Genomic DNA, 20,161 nt, shown 5'->3' on the forward strand with positions numbered 1-20,161 from the left:
TTAGTTCTGATCTGAATCAAATGATTCGCGAATTGCGCTCCGAAGTTCTGATCTAAATCGCTCCGATCCCGAACCGAAGTTCCAATCTGAATCAAAATATTTACGAAATCGCTTAGTTCCAACCTGAATCAAATGATTCGTGAATGAATTGCGCTCCGAAGTTCTGATCTAAATCGCTCCGATCCCGAACCGAAGTTCCAATCTGAATCAAAACATTCATGAAATCGCTTAGTTCCGATCTGAATCAAATGATTCGCGATTCGCGCTCCGAAGTTCCAATCTAAATCAAATGATTCGTGATTCGCGCTCCGAAGTTCCAATCTAAATCAAATGATTCGTGATGCGCGTTTTGAAGTCTCGATCTGAATAAAATGATTCGGGATCCGATTGGAGCGCTTCGAAACAGTGAATCATTATCCATATTTCAATTCCAAAGATGTTTTAAAGATGAACATATTTAGGTGAGCTAACTACTGAAAACACTCCATGATGCACTTCAAAATACATGTTAGATGGAAACATTATGTGCATTATGATCGACTTTGTAGCTTAATTAACTATATTTAAATAGTTTGATCAATGCAATTCAGTTGGTAACAGCTCAGAAATCAGTTGAAACAACCCAGTCTCATACTATTGAAGTGAATGTTTATCTATCTATGTATGTATCTATCTATCTATCTATCTATCTATCTATCTATCTTTTGGTATGTAAATTATTTAATTTTACTTGTCTTTAATTTCACTTTTAATGTTTATTCATTTGTTTATTTATTTATTTTTTAATCGATTACTTATAAATGAATGATTCTGTTTGGATCATAATGTTTTTTGTTTATATTAAACGCTGTCTATATTTATTTATTACTTTATTATAATCTATCACAAACATCAATGTTTTCTTTAAAACGTTGTAAAACAAAGTAACAAGTTTTTCAGGCTGTATAACAATCATCCACCGGTAGAGGACGCGCGCGTGTCCGCGAGTAGAGGTGCGTCAGGTGAGCTCGTAGAGCTGCAGCAGCAGGTGCCACGTCGTGACGTCACCACAGCGCTTGGTTACTCCACCAAAGATTTACAGACAATACAACAGCACTAAAAGTGAGATCCGGGCGCGCTGATACCGGACTTGGTCGATTCAGATGAACTCTGCAGAGGAGTGAAACAGCTCGAGAACATTTCACACGGTTTTTATTTTAGACACATGACCGCGAAGTGAAAAGATGGGCCGTAAGAAACAGGAGGAAGAGCAAAACAACCCCGAGTATGGTAAGACTGTTTCTGAGTGCGTTTCTCAGTACACTTAGAGCATTTCTCAGAAGGATCCGCTATAATGCAACAGCTCATTAGTTCAGACGTGCTTGCGTGTTACAAATATAATCAATATATGATAAAGAGTTGACAGAAGTCATGTAATATCAGGCAACAATTGTGAATTGCGTGCCTGGAAATTAACAAAATCGTAAAAGGTAATACTTCCATAGTGAATACTGTATATTTTATGTATTGTTGTATATATTTTATATATATGAAACATAAATGCTATATTTTATACAGTATATATATATATATATATATATATATATATACATATGGATAATTTCTTATATTTTCTATTTATAAAATATATCAAAGATTTTATTATATATTGCATACTTTTTTAAAAAAAAATGGCATGTCCTTTAGTTAAGTATTTAAGTAAACATGTTTATTCATTGTTACTCTTGCAAACAATGGCTCGTTTTGTAAAGGTTGAGCTTGTGAACCTGAACCAGCCCTTATATTAAACAGACCTGAGCACTGCCAAAACTGATCGCTGACCTTCATTGTGACAGGACATTATCAGAAAAATGTACTGTCTGAGATGCTGTTATGAAGTCACAGCTCATCTTGAGCTCACATGTTAATCTTTAAGATGCCATGATAGTTAAACTCCCCATATACTTGCTTTATGATGCCATTATGGATAAAGAAGTCATTCTTAAACTTTAGAGCATAACTTTTCATCGTTATTTCAACATACAATGTCTCAATGCTCTTCTTCCTCTGCATCTTTAAGCAACAGGAAAGAGTTGTGTGTTTAACGCCTAGTTTCTTCTTTAGTTCATGCTGTTTACTCTTAAGATCTGTGGTTTGTATCAGTCATTGTGGGTATTTCTTTCTTCCTGCTCACCCAGAGTGCGTCAGTGGTAGAATGCTGGAGATAAGACATTTCTCTGGAGGTTCAGTTACTGGGTAACAAGCCTGTTGGTCAACATTTAAACCAGGAAGGATCAGATATTCATGAACACATGTGTTCTCCATGTGTTTTAGAATAGCTGATGTCATTAGCATTTAATAGCTGGTTTCGTTGGAGTGTGGAAATAATTTGAAATTGTTTCCTGAAAGATGTCATGACTCGGTTTTGCACACACCTACCTACTCTAATCGAGGACATCTCAACACTTTTATTGTTTGTACTGTATATAAAGATCATTTTAAACTCACCTACTCATTAACCTTTACTCTGAGGAAACATTTTCGCATTTTAAGGCAAGGCGCCCCAGGCAGATAGAGGAAAAAAAAAAAAAAAGTAAATAAATAACCAAAAATAATAATATCCAAAAGCTGACTGATCACATTAACAATTGTTTGTTTTACAAATTTTAAATATGCATGTTTGCATGCTTGTGCATGTGTATGTTTAAATATGCAAGTGATGCATTATCTAATTAAATATCTTTTTATATGCCTACAATTCCACAGGGTTTGTACAGATAATGTAAAATAAAATTCCAGGACTTTTTGAGCACTATTTTTTTTGTTTTCAAGGATTTCAATCAGAGATTTCACCTATCGAACAGTCTCTTCCATTTCAAATTCTAAAAAAGAGAAATAGAAAAATAAAAATATGCTAATAAAAAATGGCAAAAATAAAGTGAAGCACATGCAAAATATCACTACTAAAGTATTATAAAGTACACTACACTTATTTAGTAATTATTTTAAGGGATTTGTGTTTGTGTATACTTTTTTTTTTTTTTTTGTTCTTATAACTTTAACAGTGTTAATGGTTTGATGTTTTCTACTGTTTAAGGAAAAAAAGAAAAAAAGATTCCCAAAATCACACCGAAATCCTGATTTGAAACAAATTATTCATGAACCGGCAACAATGTCCCGTTGTGAATCAAATGATTCACGATCCGTGCTCCAAAGTTTAGATCTCAATCAAATGATTCGTGATCCACGCTCTGAATTTCCAATATAAATCAAATGATTTGTGATTTTTGCTCCGAAGTTTTAATATAAAGCAAAAGATTCATGAACCTGCTCCCAAGTTCTGATCTTAATCAAATGATTCACAATCCGATCTCTGAAGTTCCGATCTTAAGCAAAAGATTTGCAAACCCTCTGCAAAGTTCTGATTTTAATAAAATGATCCGCGATCCACGCTCCAAAAGTTTCGATTTAAAGCCAAATATTTGCAAACCGCTCAGAAGTTCTGGTCTAAGTCAAATGATTCGCAGTCCACGCTCTGAAGTCTTGATCTGAATTTGATTTAGATCGGGACTTCAAATCACGTATTGTGAATCATTTAATTTGAATCATTCAATTCACCAAATGATTCACAATATATGATTTGAAGCCCTGATCTGAAACAAATGATTCACGATACACGATCCATTTGGAGTGCTTCAAAATAGTGAATCATTTTGCGACGCAATGGTTTAACTGATTCAGAGTTTCGAAAAAGTTCTGAATTTTGCATGAAAAGATATGTGCTATGACAAAATTAAACACTTATTTTAGAGATACTTTGTCTTTCAATAATTACCTCTTATTGTCTTACAAGTACCTCTTCAGGAATATTTCAAGGATTTTTCAATGATTTTCCAGGCCTTAAATGTCAAAAAGTCAAATTCAGGTAATGCAAGCACCTTGTATGAACCCTGATTCCAGAACATAAATGTGAATATTGGATAAAACCAATCTTTCAAAATTGTTTATATTTTGTTGACATATTAGAGGGGATTTTAGATATCTCCTTTTATTACTGCATAAATCAGAAAATACTGTCAACATGCAGAAAAGTATACAACAAACCCCTCTGTAAAAACCTTCACAATATAGATGGGAATGAAAATATAAACTATGTAAGTACTGCTGAAGTGTAGGAGAAAAAACTTCATCTGCATCCTTTATAGATATGTTATTTTAATTGAAATCAGATGCAACACTTGCATCTTTTCTAGTCTCAAACAGTACATTATGAAAAGTAACGTAGCCCAAAATCTCAGAATTAACCAGTGCATGAAAAAACAATGTTTTTGCTTATAGTGTCTAGCCTAAAAAAAGTTTTTTCTTTATTTATTAAACGATTTTTAAACTACTCTCCAAATGTCTTCAAATGGAGGCCTTGTGGGATTTTTTTCCCCCAATTTGTTTTGACAGACTTCAGTGGCTTTATATTAAACTTGGCGTGAAATAAAAATTCAAACTAACAAAATGCATGTTATTGATCTTATTTTAAATGATTCATCTATGCATACATTTAATTGTAAGATGCATTTAATTTAACCTAATCTTTAAAAAAAAAATAAAATTAAATCTTGAAATGTCAGTCTCTCTGATAGCATATGCAGGACTTCTCCTATCATTTTGTTTGCCTAAACCCCACACCTTTCTTACAATCAACTGTAAGCTTGCATACATTTTTGCAATGCCACACCCACATCTCAATATCCAATCAACAACCGACAGATAGAAGTCAGTCTCCGCCCTATATTTTTTTCTAAATCCGTTTCAAATGGATGTAGGTTGCCACATGAGAAAAAAAAACCTACGCTCCTAAAAATAAAGGCTTCAAAAGGGTGTTTTTGTGTGATGCCACAGAGGAACCATGTTTGGTTCCTCAGAGAACCTTTCAGTGAACAGTTCTTAAATGAACCTTTTTAAAGAGAATTTAAAAAATCTAAAGAACATTTTTGACTATAAAGAACCTTTTCTGCATTTGAAAGGTTCTATGGATGTTCAAGGTTCTACATGGAACCATTAATGCCACTAAAGAACCTTTATTTTTAGTGAGTGTATTGCTAGTTCCGTTTCATAGCAAATTGAAGTTAATTGTAATTACAGACTAACCCACACCCTAAAAGAAAACGAAACAGAGCCATACTTCATTTATGAATCATTTTGACATTGAGAACACATCCCAAAGGAGGTTTGTCAGGTTTCGCTCACATCTCGAGGCAGTTTCATTATCAAAATGTACCTCAAACATGATGAGGTTCAGGTTTTAGCTACTCATCTTTTTTATTTATTTATTTATTTATTTTTTTTTTGCTAATTAGCTTTCCTGCTGAATTCTACAGAATTATTTAAATATGTGGTCATTGATGTCTATTTTGGACGCACTTGTAGATGTGTGATCTCTGATCGGGGTGTGTGTGTGGTTTACTGTAAACCTTTGTAATGCTTCCAACGATAAACTTCACATAAAACCAAACATAAAATCTACAGCCTTCTTTTTACGAGATGCTGTAAATGTCTCTTACAGAGAACATGTTCTGCGTCCTGAAGGCAAATAACCATTTGTGTGTGTGTGTGTGTCTGTGTGTTTAGTGTAACATGATACTGGATTGTACATAAAGAGGTTGAGAAACAGGTTGGTCTGACATAATTTTAGCTGCCATGGCACAAGGTTTCTATTCCAGTTTAAACATACAGTACCATTCAACAGTTTGGGGTCAGTTTTTTTTTTTTTTGCATTAAATTGATCCAAAATGACAGTAAAGACATTTAATGTTACAACAAATTATATAGTTTTGAACTTTGTTCATCAAAGAATCCTGAAAAATAAAATGTATCACAGGAACCACAAAAATATAAGGCAGCACAACCGTTTTCAACATTGATAATAATCAGAAATATTTCTTGAGCAGGAAATCAGCATATTAGAATGACTTCTAAGGGATCATGTGACACTGATGACTGGAGTAATGATGCTGAAAATTCAGCTTTGCATCACAGGAATAAATTGTATTTTAAAATATAAATTTAAAATAGAAAATAGTTTTATTAAATAAGAAAAATATTCACAATATTACTGTATTTCATGGTCAAATAAATACAGCCTTATAGAGCAAAAATTATTTTTCAAAAACATTCTTACAACCCTAAATTTTTGTATGATATTGTACATGTTTAGAGTTGAGAAAAGCCATGCATTCTGATAATAAATCCATTTATTAATATTTGACTTACTAATTGCCAGTTGTTGTGGCTTATTTGATATCTTCTCAGTTTATTAATATTTGCTGAGGTGTTTGTGGTTGATTTTGTGCTGTATATCCTGGTTTTGGACACATGTCTGTGGGCTCATGAGTCACACAGAGCTTTAAAGAAAAAGTTTCCTGCTTTTTTGTTGTGACTTCCTCCATCTACACTCATTTATAACATCACCTTGTGTACCTTAAGTTTACGAAGCAAGTTAATTTTTTACACGCTTACAGAGAAACTCAAGTAATTACAAGAAGGATGAATGTTTAAGATCAAAGTTTAAAAATTGTCTGAAGATCCTGAGACACATCAGTTCCTGTATTTCTGGCTTATGTCAACAATTTGAACATGTTTTATGTTACGTTGTTTAGATGCATGAACTTCCAGATATGAAGCTCATATGTGGTCTACCACAGCCATAGAATAGTTAGATTAACACAAATTGCGAACAACATGTTTTTTTTCATCAGCTTGACTGATGAACTGCTTTCTGTTTTAAAACAACCATTATATGTACAAAATAATAAGTAACTTGCCGTAATGTTAGTATAATTAACTAGGAGCTTGGCTTATGGTGATATTTTTACTTGTTGAGCTTTGATGAGAATTTAATTCATTCAAACACTCTGCTTTTGTTAAGTCCCATTTGGTATGAGTTTAGCAGTATGCAAATTTCCTATGTATGGTTTTCAACCATCGAAAATGGGAAAATTCAACAATTTGGACATGGCTTCGCATTGAGGTACCCTTATCTCTGGGAATGAACCATATAGGGCCTTAAAAATGAAGATGTAAAAAGAAATTTCTTAAGAACCATAATCTAAAATCACATTGAGATATCTTTAACACTTCTTGAGTTACAGGAACACAGACTTTAAAGGGGTCATCGGATGACACTGGCCTCTTACCTTGAATGAGCTGTAACAGTCTGATCGCCATTGTTTTGATGCCAGAACAGCGACGTATACAAGAATGGCTTCTAAGCAATTGAGGTGTTTTATTGTTGGATGTAATAATGAACACAGTAGTCGTCATTTACTCCTGACATCTGAGCCGCTGAAGACACAGTGGATGACTTTTGTTTGTGAAGGGAATGCGCCTCCCGATTTAAACAAAAGCGTCTATGTTCGCGCAAATCATTCATGATCCAGCTTCACTTACAGCAGAATTGAGTATAAGGGGTTTTTTATGAATCTTTGCGCTCGCCTTTTCTAATAACATGCTAGTTAGAAAGTTTCGTGGCTAAACGCGGCTAAATGTGGCTAAAGTAAACAGGCTCGTCACTCCACAGAGAGAAGAGAGGGGCGGGGCAAGCAGAACTCATTAACATTTAAAGCAACATTGACCAGAACAGATTGATTTTTGCAGAGCTGATTTTGGCATGGTAAAAAAGGTGTTTTCTTACACTACCATTGAGAAGTTTGAACCAAAGCATGTTATAGACTTTTCATTAAGACCCTAAAGAATCATATCAACTTGTGGAAAATGGGCATCCGATGACCCCTTTAAAAAAAGACTCTTTTTGCAACTCCAACATGTATGTTCTATGCAGTTGTTTTGATAGAGGAGAATATGATATAATTCTAGTTTGAACATTATTTGTTTTTCAGGCATTAGTCTTTAAAATAAAAACATATCAGCTGTATGCAATAGTGTCCACATTTTGTTTTCACCACTGAAAATGAGTAAAGTTCAATAAATTGCGCATAGGGCCATACTTCCTCATATCTCTAGGAATCTCTAGGTTATTAAAATGGAGATGCCAGAAGAAAATCTTGTTGAAAAACAGAATCTAAAATCATATTGAGATATCTTTAATACTTCTTGAGTTGAAGGAACAAAAACCTAAAAGAAAAAAGTATAAGATGCATTAAAAATGGGTAAAATGCAACAATTTGGACATGGCTCCACACTGAGTTACTCGTATCTCTGGGAATGAACTATATACAGCCTTAAAAATGAAGACGTCAAAGGAAAATTTCTTAAGAACCATAATCTAAAATCCCATAGAGATATCTTTAACACTTCTTGAGTTACAGGAACACAGACTTTGAAAAAATAGTATTTATGACACTCTGACAAGTATGTTGTTTTGATAGATAGGAGTAAGATATAATTCTAGTTTGAACATTATTTGTTTTTCAGACATTAGCCTTTTAAAATAAAAACATATCAGCTAAATGCAAATTGATGCGCATTTGGTTTCTGACCACTGAAAAGTTAAAAAATTGCACATGGAGCCATACTGCAATCCCCGTATCTCTGGGAATGAACCATATATGGTTATAAAAATGGAAATACCAGAAAAAAAATATTGTTAAAAACCAGAATCTAAAATCATATTAAGATATCTTTACAGTTACACAAACTTAAAAGAAAAAAGTATCAACTGCATACAAAGTGACCCACATTTGGCTTAGAGCCATACTGAGATCCCATTATCTATGGGATTGAACCATGTAGGGTGTTAAAAATGAAGACAGTAAAAGAAAAGTTTGTTAAGAACCAGAATCTAAAAGGACATTAAGTCGTCTTTAATACTTTTTGAGTTACAGGAGTGCAAACTTTGAAGAAAGAACACTTTGAAACTCAGACAAATATATTCCATGCATTTGATTGGTTAAAAGGGAAACAAGATACATTTCTAGTTTTAATATTATTTGTTCTTCAGACATTCCTTTTTAAAAGGAAAAAAGTATCAGCTGTATGCAAAGTGACCCACATTTAGTTTTTGACCATTGAAAATAGGTAAAGTTCATCAGTATACACATGGAGCAACACTGAGTCCCCCATATCTCTAGGAATGAAACCTATAGGGCCTTAGCAAAAGAAAAATTTGTTAAGAACCAGAATCTAAAAGGACATTGCAATATCTTTAATACTTTTTGAGTTACAGGCATCCAAATTTTGGACAAAAATTTGTGAAAACTGCTTTTTGCCATTTTTGAACTGCCACCATTGGCATATAATGCAACACAGAATGCTAAAGCTAATAAATTTTACAAACAGACATACCAACAACATAATGATGCCATAAAATGACATAAAAATCTTTTTACCCCCTGCAATTTAGCTCCAAATCTCATGAAAATTGTCGTTTTGACCCCCCTCTACAAAATAGTGGGTTAGTCAGTAAATATACGTCCATGGCATTTAATATTGATTCTTCTTAGTTTTTGTGTTGCTTTCACAAGAAAGTCAAAATCAAAACTTTTAACCAGAAACTTGAGTCGACACAGAATTAAATTTAAATGCAATAAAAAAAGCATTTCTAGTAAATGATAATAGGTGTACATGTGGAACAATTTGTGATCACAGTTTGTGAACACAAAACGCTCATATGCTGCATGATCAGAGTCTTGCTCAGTAAATGACCACATTCAAGAACATCCCGAAGATCCAGTCACAGAAATGCCCGTCCTGATCAGCAGGTTTTGTTAGAGGACGTGCACAGAAACACTCATGATTACTAAGTTTGTGTCTGCAGTTTGACTCCATCTTTGAATTCAAATGATATTCAAATGACCTCATTTTATTCCCTCTGTCTTTTTTCATTCTCTCCTGTTTACAGGGTGCAAAAGCTTCAGTGTTAGTATTTGACGGTTTAATACCCGTGTGTGGCTTTAAACTAACATGAAACATTGCAGCTGCCAGGCAACAAACCCTCACGGACGATTAACACATAGTCACAGTCACATGCAGGTCAATCATGTGATATCATAAACTCCATCTAAAGTACTTGTTATAAATGTTCCATGTAGTCTGCATGCAATATTTTGTATTTGTACAAATTAATATGTCACACCGCAGGACCGTTTAAAATGAAAGGCAAAAAAGTTAAAGATGTTTAGATGTTAAAGTGGTAAAAAAAAAAATTCAAAGTGAATCATGACTAATTGCAAAACATAAAATATACGCTCACACAAATTTGAACTTAAAACAGTCTAATTTATTTGACTCATACTTAGTGAGACCTGTTCATCATCTTTGAAAAAAAGCTTACAAATGATTGTATGAAATGATTCAAGTACAAATAATTTATGTACTTGTGTGCAATTTGTAAAACTAATAACCACTTTTAACTACACTTCAGCTAAAACTAAAATGATAATAAAAATAATCTAAAAAGTACTTTAAAAAGTAACAAGTAAAAAAAGTAAAAAGTAACAATTGATAACTAGAGCAGTGTCCTAATGATGGTGAAATAATACTGGTGTTTCTGTACCTGCATTACTAACATATAATAGGAACTAAATGTTTTATGGAGGAAGACAAATACTTTTTCTTTTAATTTGTAGTTCCTGCTAAACTGGTTTATCAAAACAAACAAAACAAAAAAAGCAAAAATGATATGGATGCAAAAATGGCAGGTCACGCTCTGTAGCAATCCATTATGAGTGTTTGACTGAGAATCTAGAATGCGTAACACCACCAATAAACAATCATAAATGGCACACGGTGACCACTGATCTAAACTGTGCTTGTTTTTCAGGTGAACCAGCTCAATATGACCCCACATTCACCGGCCCTATTCACAAAAGGTGTGTATGTGTAAATCTCATGATTGCATGTCCACAAAATCAAAAGAAAAAAGTATTTCAGTATAATGAGTTAATACGACAAATAATATGATGTAAAAAACTGTAGTTTCAATTTCAGTTGTTTTCATTTGTATTGGAGAAATGTAGCAGTGCATCCTTGGCTCACCAATGGATCTTTTGCAGTGAATGGGTGCCATCAGAATGAGAGTCCACACAGCTGATCAAAACATCATAATAATCCACAAGTAATCCACACCACTCCAGTCCATCAATTAACATCTTGTGAAGTGAATAGATGCATGTTTGTAACAAACAAATCCATTCCTCTGGCTTATTATGCATAATATTGCTTTTTCCAGCAAAAAGTCATCTGATTTGAATCAGGAGATAAATATGCACAGATCAAGCACAGTTTGAAAACGGCACAGAGGAAATGGCCTAAAACGGTTCAAAACAAAAATATGTGGGTGGATTTTGATGTGACGAGAGGACAAGAGTTCTTTTTCACTAAAGGAATGTGATGGATTATAGACTCATATTTTAGCCAGAAGCAACAGTTTAAATTTAAAACACCTTAATGATGGATTTGTGTTTTACAAACATGTAGCTTTTGGCTTCACAAGATGTTATTTGATGCATTGGAGTGGTGTGAATTTCTTCTGGGTTATTGTGATGTTTTTTATTAACTCTCATTCTGACGGCACCCATTCACTGCAAAGGATCCATTGGTGAGCAAATGATGTAATGCTACATTATTACCTCCTTTAATGGGTCTAAAAAGTATAGTTTCTTTTGAATTTGTGGTGAAATATGGCTGGTTTTAAGACTGGTTTTGTAAGGTATGTGCTTGTGTCTTGTGTGTCTGTAGGAGCTGTACAGACATCATATGCTGCGCTCTGTTTATGCTGGTCATCACCGGTTACATGGTGGTAGGAATTCTGGGTGAGTACTTGTTCATTTCTCTATTTCTGTGTCTATCTGTCTGATCATCTGTCATGTGTTTTCCTGTCTCTGTCTGTCACTCATCGCTGTTCAGTGCTCACGGACTGTGAACTCTGTGTATTGGTGCTGTGTTTACTTTGACCTGAAAGCAGTATGGAAATTGAACTCGGTCTGCCTCCCTTAACGTGCGATATGTAAATGCTGGAGAGGGCAAGGGGTTATGGGTAACTCATTGTGATTGTTTCTGCTGAGAGTAGAAGAACACACAGACACAAGTTTATTTGAAGTCAATTTTTTATATATATAAAACATTAAAATTGCTATACACTAACAAAAACCCTAAAAGAAAAATTTAGAAATTTACCTTATCCATTAATAATTTTACATTTTATTTCATTTTATTTCTCAGCTCAACTGCAATTTTGAAAACTGTAAGAATTCCATTTAGAATTCAGGAATTTAATTAGAATTTTTAAATTCGATTTAAAATACTGAATACAGAACTGCATTTGAATTTCAGTGTAAGGAAGTGACCTTTTTGTGGACCAAGGTGGAAGAACAATTCATTTCCCAGAATGTGTTACCTGTATTTGCATTCTTGGAATCGCAAATCAACTTCCTGTATGTCGTGGTCAATTCAGTTTACATTCCAACTCATGAAATAAAAAACAAACGACAATTCAGTTCTGAATTGATCAAATATAAATAAAAGATAGATGCATACATTTATTTTGTGTCATTTTTTATTTTATTTTATTTTATTATTTATTATTGAAAGGAAGTCAGTTCTTCAGTTCAGAATTTTGCACTAGACACAGAAACAAAAGACAGATGCACAAATATTATATTGTTTTGTGTTATTTTATTTTATTTAATTTTATTATATTTTATTATGTTGTACTATATTATTGAAAGGGAGTCGGTTCTTCAATTCAGATTTTTGACATTGTTGATGTGACTAAATTATAAGTTTTGTCATGTCTTTTTGATCACGTTATTTTCATTCTTTTAATATTTTCCCTGAGGTCCACTTGAAATATTGGTAAATGGATTTTTCACCCCAAAAACAGTCAGAATTTACAAATAAATAAAAGTTTAATTTACTTTTTTGACCTTCTGGTTTGAACACTCCATTTAAAGTCCCCATAAAATAAATTTGTTTTGGCTTTTAGTATGAATATGTTAGCCTTAAAGTTATCTATATTATATTATATTATATTATATTTTTTTTGATCACATGTTTGACAGTTTATAGTTTATCATCTGAAACATCAGTATTTACTCTTGACATCTGTGAACGTGTTAAATCTCATGAAACTCTCTGTGAGATGATAATGAAGGGCAAACAAAACACTAATTAGAGTCTAAGGACTTTTCCATAGAACTAATTACTGTCCACAGTTACAGATTACTAAAGCATTGCAGTGAAAATAAACCACGGTTCAAGTGTGTTGTTATGGACAGCATGAAGCAAAGTGTCTAAAAAAAAACAAACAAAAAAAACAACAACAAAAGTTGTTTTACATGGCCTAAAGTCACTTTTATTTCTGTATTTCTGCTCTGGAGAAAACAATAGTGTCACTATTCTGCTCATATTATAAAACAAATTCGATTTCTCATGTTTTCTGTTCTCATTTAATAGTGCATAATAAATCTCTCTTCTGCTAATTAACAAAGCTGATGTGTGTATTTCATGTGAAATGGTTTTGTTCCTGTAGCCTGGCTTTACGGAGATCCTCGACATGTGCTGTATCCCAGAAACTCCACGGGAATGTTTTGTGGAATCGGACAGAACAAGTAAGATTTGCTGTTAGTCTTTCTAGAGAAGTCAAACACCAGTGTGTTTGCAGTCATTTGATGCTCATGTCCTGTCTCTCAGGGACAAACCCAATGTCATGTACTTTGACATCACCAAATGTGCCACAGCGACAAATGTCATGGCTGCAGCGCTGCAGGGTCTCCAGTGTCCCACCACACAGGTACCAGATATTATTATTATTCTTTTATCATTTTCCCTGAGGTCCATTTTTCACACAAAAAAAAAAACACTTTTTTTTTTTTTGTTACCTTCTGGTTTGAACACACTGTTTAAAGTCCCCATGAAATCAAAATAAAAGTTTTTTGTCTTTTAGTATGAATATGTTTACATGCCGTATGGTTATCTGTAAGCTAGTGTGCTCCAAAACACTGACAACATTTGCATTTACAAGATATAGGCATTCATACTTAGATCTCTAACTTCTGCCAATATGGATCAACGATTTTGACATCATCAAACTTTGTCCAATCGAATGTTCTCTAGAATCCGGAGCGCTCTGCCCCTACTTTATAAATGGACTGAATTAGACTTGGAATTCTCCACAGAATGGTATATTTTATAGCAAATGTATATTTCCATAGAGCTTGTTGCTGTTATACACTGTCAAATATGGCTTTACTGAGCTCAACAGCTCTGGCCCAAGCTGTGAAACTAAGCGCTGTTGGCCATTTAAAAAAGGGGGCAGGACTGCTTGTTATGTCCCGCTCTGTCTTCCTGTTTCAGTTGAAATTATGCGAACACATAAAATAATGCTGTGCATTTCCAAACACTTCAGTAGACCAGGGGTGCTCAACCCTGGTCCTGGAGATCGACTTTCCTGCGGAGTTCAGCTCCAACCCTGACCAAACACACCTGAACCAGCTGATTAAGATCTCAAGGAGCACTTGATAATTACAGACAGGTGTGTTTGATTAGGGTTGGAACTAAACTCTGCAGGAAAGTCGATCTCCAGGAACAGGGTTGGGCCTCCCTGCAGTAGACTTTTGATAGGGGCGTGTCTCCTTTTAAGACCTAATGCAAACCTTCACTGCTATGACTAGGTAACATATTTGCATAATAAATAACCATTATACAAGATAAACAGTTAAGATGCCATTACGATTGTAGTTTTAGTTGCTGCAACTCATAATTACAGTATTCTGTTTGTATCTACTTCATAACAAAGTTATTATAGTTAACTAAAACCGTAAAAAAATCAGTTAAAAAAAACAATATAATAATAATAATAATAATATAAAAATATTTTAAAAAAAAGGTATTATAGGTGTGTATATATATATATATATATATATATATATGATAAAAAAATACCTTTTTTTAAAAAAAATAATAAACAAAGGTAATTGCCACTTTTTATCTCACAATTGCGAGATATACACTCGAAGTTCTGACTTATTTTCTCAGAATTGTAAGATATAAACTTGCAATTGCAATAACAAAAGTCAGAATTGCAAGATACAAACTCGTAGTTGCGAGGAAAATTGAAAAAAAGTTTTTTTCTTGAAATTCAGACTCTATAGCTCGCAATTGCGAGTTTATATCTCATAATTCTGAGAAAAAAAGTCTGAAATGCGTGATATTACTGAAGCCTGTTTCCGCCACTGACAAAATAAAATAAAAAAGGTAATTGTGAATTTTTATTTCACAATTCTGATTTTTTATATATATATATATATATATATATATATATATATAGTATATATATATAGATAGATAGATAGATAGATAGATAGATATACAGTACTGTTCTAAAGTCTTAGGCTACTAGTATTTTCATCAGCTAAAAAATGGTTTAAAGTCAGTTAAAGTTGGTCTTTTGCTGTAGTGTGTCAGTAGGAAATATCAGATTACATTTCCAAACATTCATTTTGCCATTAATCGTAATAATCCAGTGAGATGTTTGTTTGCACAAGGAGTCTGACAACAGCGAGTGCTCTGCACAGAGATCTGATCTCATCATCATCCAGTCTGTCTGGAACGACATGAAGAAACAGAACAAACTCAGACAGACTAAATCCAGAAGAACTGTGACAAAGTCTCCAGGATGCTTCAAGAAACCTACCTGCAAAGCTGCAGCACTGTTAAAAGTTTTAGGCACTTGTGCAAAAATGCTGTAACATGAGGATGCTGTCATAAATAGATTTTACCTTCTATTAACTAAATGAAATCAACATTTGGTGCGACCATTCTTTGCGTTTACAGCAGCTTTTGCCCTAGGTGCACTTGCGCAAAATTTTTCAGGTAGCTTTGCAGGTAGGTCTCTTGAAGCATCTTGGAGACGTTGCCACAGTTCTTCTGGATTTACTCTGTTTCAGTTTGTTCTGTGTCTTCATGTCATTCCAGGAAGACTGGATGATGGTGAGATCAGATCAGTGTGGAGCACTCGCTGTTGTCAGACTCCTTGTGCAAACAAAAATCTCACTAGATTATTACAGTTAATGGCAAACAGAATGTTTGGAAATGTAAACCGATATTTTTTACTGACACACTACAGCAAAAGATAGAAATAACTTACTTTAAACCATTTTCCATTTTTTAGCTAGTGAAAATACTAATGGCCTAAAACTTTTGCACGGTATTATATATATATATATATATATATATATATATATATGCATATGTGTGTGTGTGTTTGTGTGTGTGTGTGTGTGTGTTCACTGATCTTGAAAAAACAAACTCCTTAGTGTTTTCTGCCTGTATCTCTGCACTAGCTTGTTTTCTAGACAATATTGACACTTTAATTCTACTTTAATTCTACTTCTGTTTCTTGTTAGGATGACTCATTTGTAGTACCACCAAGTTATAAATTTATAACTTAGCCAGAGTTTATGTATCACCATAGTCCTTAAATTGTACCTTGATCAGAATTTGTGTTTGTCCCCAAATGTGACATAAAAAATACTTGTCCCCAAAGTGAAGGTAAAATTTCAGGTCTTTAAAGAAGACTTTTATTTAGAATGTCAACTGATAAGTGTAAAGAGAGCTTCTCCAGTATCGCAGCCATGTCTTTCTTTTGTCTCCAGACCCTTGAGAAAGGGTCCCAAAGGTAGGGTGTTCAGTCATGTGTCCTCATTTTGCAGTTAAGTAGGTATGTGTGTGTGTGTGTGTGTAATTAATTCAAAATATATATTTATCATTTACATTTATTAACGTCATGTACTATAATAACTGAAACTGAAATGTAAATTTAAAAGCTCTCTCTCTCTATTTTTTCAACTACCAAAAAACACAACAAAATTACTAAATACGTAACTTAAAATAAAAATTAAAAATGCAAAAATAAAATCTAATACAAATGATTAAAACAAATATTTTGGTTCTCCTAAAAAAATAACCTTAGAAATTGTCTGCGTTTATCTATAGCTATTGAATTTTTTATTTTTTTTAACTATTGATTTCAGAAGAAACATCTAAGAAAAAGTTTAAATGCTTAAATGAACTGTAAACTTTTTCAAGTGTCCAGAGTTGTGAAAGAGCAATAGCATTTCATGAATGGTGATGTTTGTGTTGAATGTGTGTGTGAATATTGTTGTTTGTGTGTTGTAGGTGTGTGTGAAGACGTGTCCGTCAGAGTTCTGGATTTTGCCTCCTAGTGCCCATTTCCCAGGTGCAAACCCGGCTAATTTTTTCAAACAGGAGTACTGTGTCCCGTCCTTCCAGCTGCAAGACACTAAATATGTGAGTATGTGTGTGTAAATGATGACAGGATTGTCATTTATGATCTGTATGACTTACTTTCTTTTGTTGAACAGTCATTCTTTGACAGTCGTTCCCTTCACTGCAGCTGCAGAGTATGTGATGACTGATTATTCTTTTCTTGGTAATCTGTGCGTTATCTAATAAGGAAAAATGATAAAAATGTGGTTGTTTTGTTAAACCTTTCTGTGTCTCTTTTTATTTCTGTCTCTCTCAGTCGGCTATGGACATTGTAAACAAACAGTTGTGTCCTTTATTCTACATCCCGACAACCTCTGGTGAGTAACAGAAGATGAAGAATACAGTCACTGTGTGATTTACTCATCTTTATAATATCCTCAATCATCTGTCTGTCTGTCTAGTGTTGGGACGGTGTTTGCCCAGTTTGGGAGGAAGTGCCTATAATCCCAGTAACACAAACTTCACTCTTCCTGGATTGAATGTAAATGAGACTTTTGCAGCAATCAGGAATGCCACGGGGTAAATATCAATAGTCTTTTTATGGACTAAAAATCCTGATTTACACACTAGTAGTCAACTGATTCGTCAATATTTGATCATTTTGAGATTATCAGATGATTAACAGAGGTGATGTTATTGTTAACTAAAACTTATTAATTGAAATAAAATAAAATAAAAAATAGATATTAGATGAAAAATGTAAACTTAAAAACTGTAGGAACAGTTGGCAACTAAATAAAATAAGATTAAGCTGAAGTATAAATTTTCTAGAAACTATAATAAAATTTAAAGCTAAAAAAGATTTACCTTGAAATAAAGCTGATAAATAATTAAGTATTAGATACATTTTTTTTATGAAAACTAAAATGAAAACAGAAAATAGGAAAATATAAGCAGATTAATTAATAAATATGATAATAGTATATAAATAATACTACAATAACACAGTTTAACAAAAAAGTTTAATAACAGTTTTGCCAATTACAGCAGTGTTGTTATTGTTACCTAACGCTAAAACTATTAAAAATAATTAGCTTTTTTTAAAGAAAGATAAAATTAAAATATACATATTTTAAACAACAACAACAACAACAAAAAACTCGATATGTCTTGGCAACTAATTAAAATAAGATTAAGTTGAAGTTACTAAGGCTGAAATAAAAATAGAAATTATTGAAGGATAGAAAATGCTAAATAAAAATCATTAAAGAACATAAAAATGACTAAAACTTGTGCAAAATGTTATAAAAAAGACTGTATAAAATAAAAGTAAATTTAAAACATTAATAAAATAACATATAAATAATACTAAAATAATACTGTTTAACAGAAGTCGTGGCAGTGGATAGTGTGAGTCTAGCTCTTTTGTATTAAGAGTTATAACGTTGATTTAAAATATAACATTTATAATACATTTTATTATTTATTATTATTTAATTTATTAATAAATATTATATATATATATATATATTTATTAATACTTATTATTAGATATTAATTATTTAAATGTAATTTAATATTATATAATTATTTCCAAAACTGCTTGAGTTTTTTTGGTCAAAGGTTAATACATTGTCTGTTTCAATTATTTGTTTTACAAAATAATTAATTTTATTTTTGTAGCTAATTTCACATTGAATTAGATTAAAATTCTCTCCATCTCATTTGTGATCATTAACATTATCTGTTTTGCATTATTTAGCTTTTGGCCATCAGATATCAGGTGATCAAAAACACTGAATAATTGTATAAAATACGTATTATATTAACGCTAAATGGGTACAAGCTATAGACTTCTATTGTTTTTTTCTATACAGCTAATTATAAAAATTATTGACTGACTCAATGCCCCACACTAACCCCACTACAAATTTAACAATTTTATATTTAAGAATACATGATTATATGTTGTTTTTACAAATGAGGATGTCCACAAATGGGGGTTTAGTCACATTTAGCTCACTTCTGACAACACAATATTCCCCAAAGTATAGTTAAATGAACACATGTCTGTATGTGTGATACTGACGCGTGTCTCTCTTGTTGCCAGTGCTGGAGGGGCGACGAAGTGAGTGACAGATGTCCATGTGTAGCAGTAGACGTCTGTCTGTCTGTCTGTCGTGTCTAAGTGTGTTTCTCTGTAGGGTGAAGGACGTATAGCTGTAGTAGTTTTAGAGCTTGTAGTTCGTCTGTGGCTTCTCCCAGAGCTTCATTTGTGAGCTTTGACAAATGCTTTGTAAAACTATACAGTTTTACAAAGAGACAAAGCAGCCCTCCACCCCGGGACGCGTGGGTCTGTCTGTGCAGGAGCACACAGCGTTTTATTTTGTCAGTGGTTCTCACTCGCATCCCCCCGACTGTGTTTACAGCGAAGTGACCAACGGCTTCAACATCAAAGACGTCGGCCTGCGGATCTTTGAGGACTTTGCCAAGTCGTGGCAGTGGATCGTAGCGTGAGTCCAGCTCTTTTGTATTAAGTGTTATAACATTTATTTAAAATGTTACATTTAAAACAAACAAACAAATAAATAAATAAATATATTTGTGTGTGTGTGGTGAGTGTAGTCATTATGAAATATCTAACATTAAAAAATATAATATATAATCAAAATAATTAACGTGCGTGTATGTATATATGATATTATTTAATAGTACATATCTCACTGGCACTAAATGCTGCTAGTAATATATTAAAATTTTACTATTATATTAATATAGTACTCTTTATCAAAAATCTTTATTTCTATATATATATAGAAAAGTATTATAATATATACAAAAGTATTAATTTGTGTGTGTGTGTGTATATAAGTATATAATTTTGTGTAATATATAATTTCATTATATTTTAAATTGTAAAATAAATCTGATAGTTCCTTGTAAAATAACAATAATATCAAAATTTGAATATATATTTTTTAAATTATTATTATTTTATTATTTT

The 20,161-nt window shown here is 32.8% G+C and overlaps 1 protein-coding gene across 3 annotated transcripts in view; it reads left to right on the forward strand.

Moving 5' to 3' along the window:
* Positions 1–1,037: 1,037 nt before the first annotated feature.
* The window catches only part of slc44a4 (solute carrier family 44 member 4), a 29,754-nt gene continuing 10,630 nt past the window's right edge, over positions 1,038–20,161 (forward strand). For 2 of the 3 annotated variants that reach the window (XM_051137262.1, XM_051137263.1), the window contains exons 1-10: positions 1,038–1,269; positions 10,751–10,799; positions 11,668–11,741; positions 13,460–13,538; positions 13,621–13,720; positions 17,107–17,238; positions 17,474–17,534; positions 17,619–17,736; positions 19,268–19,285; positions 19,587–19,670. In XM_051137262.1, the coding sequence (XP_050993219.1) occupies positions 1,224–1,269; positions 10,751–10,799; positions 11,668–11,741; positions 13,460–13,538; positions 13,621–13,720; positions 17,107–17,238; positions 17,474–17,534; positions 17,619–17,736; positions 19,268–19,285; positions 19,587–19,670 (761 nt within the window). In that variant the 5' untranslated portion in view covers positions 1,038–1,223. The remainder of the gene's footprint in view (positions 1,270–10,750; positions 10,800–11,667; positions 11,742–13,459; positions 13,539–13,620; positions 13,721–17,106; positions 17,239–17,473; positions 17,535–17,618; positions 17,737–19,267; positions 19,286–19,586; positions 19,671–20,161) is intronic. The other variant, XM_051137264.1, reaches the window with a different exon arrangement.

The sequence above is a fragment of the Labeo rohita genome, chromosome 19 (assembly GCF_022985175.1).
Source record: "Labeo rohita strain BAU-BD-2019 chromosome 19, IGBB_LRoh.1.0, whole genome shotgun sequence".
Classification (NCBI taxonomy): domain Eukaryota; kingdom Metazoa; phylum Chordata; class Actinopteri; order Cypriniformes; family Cyprinidae; genus Labeo; species Labeo rohita.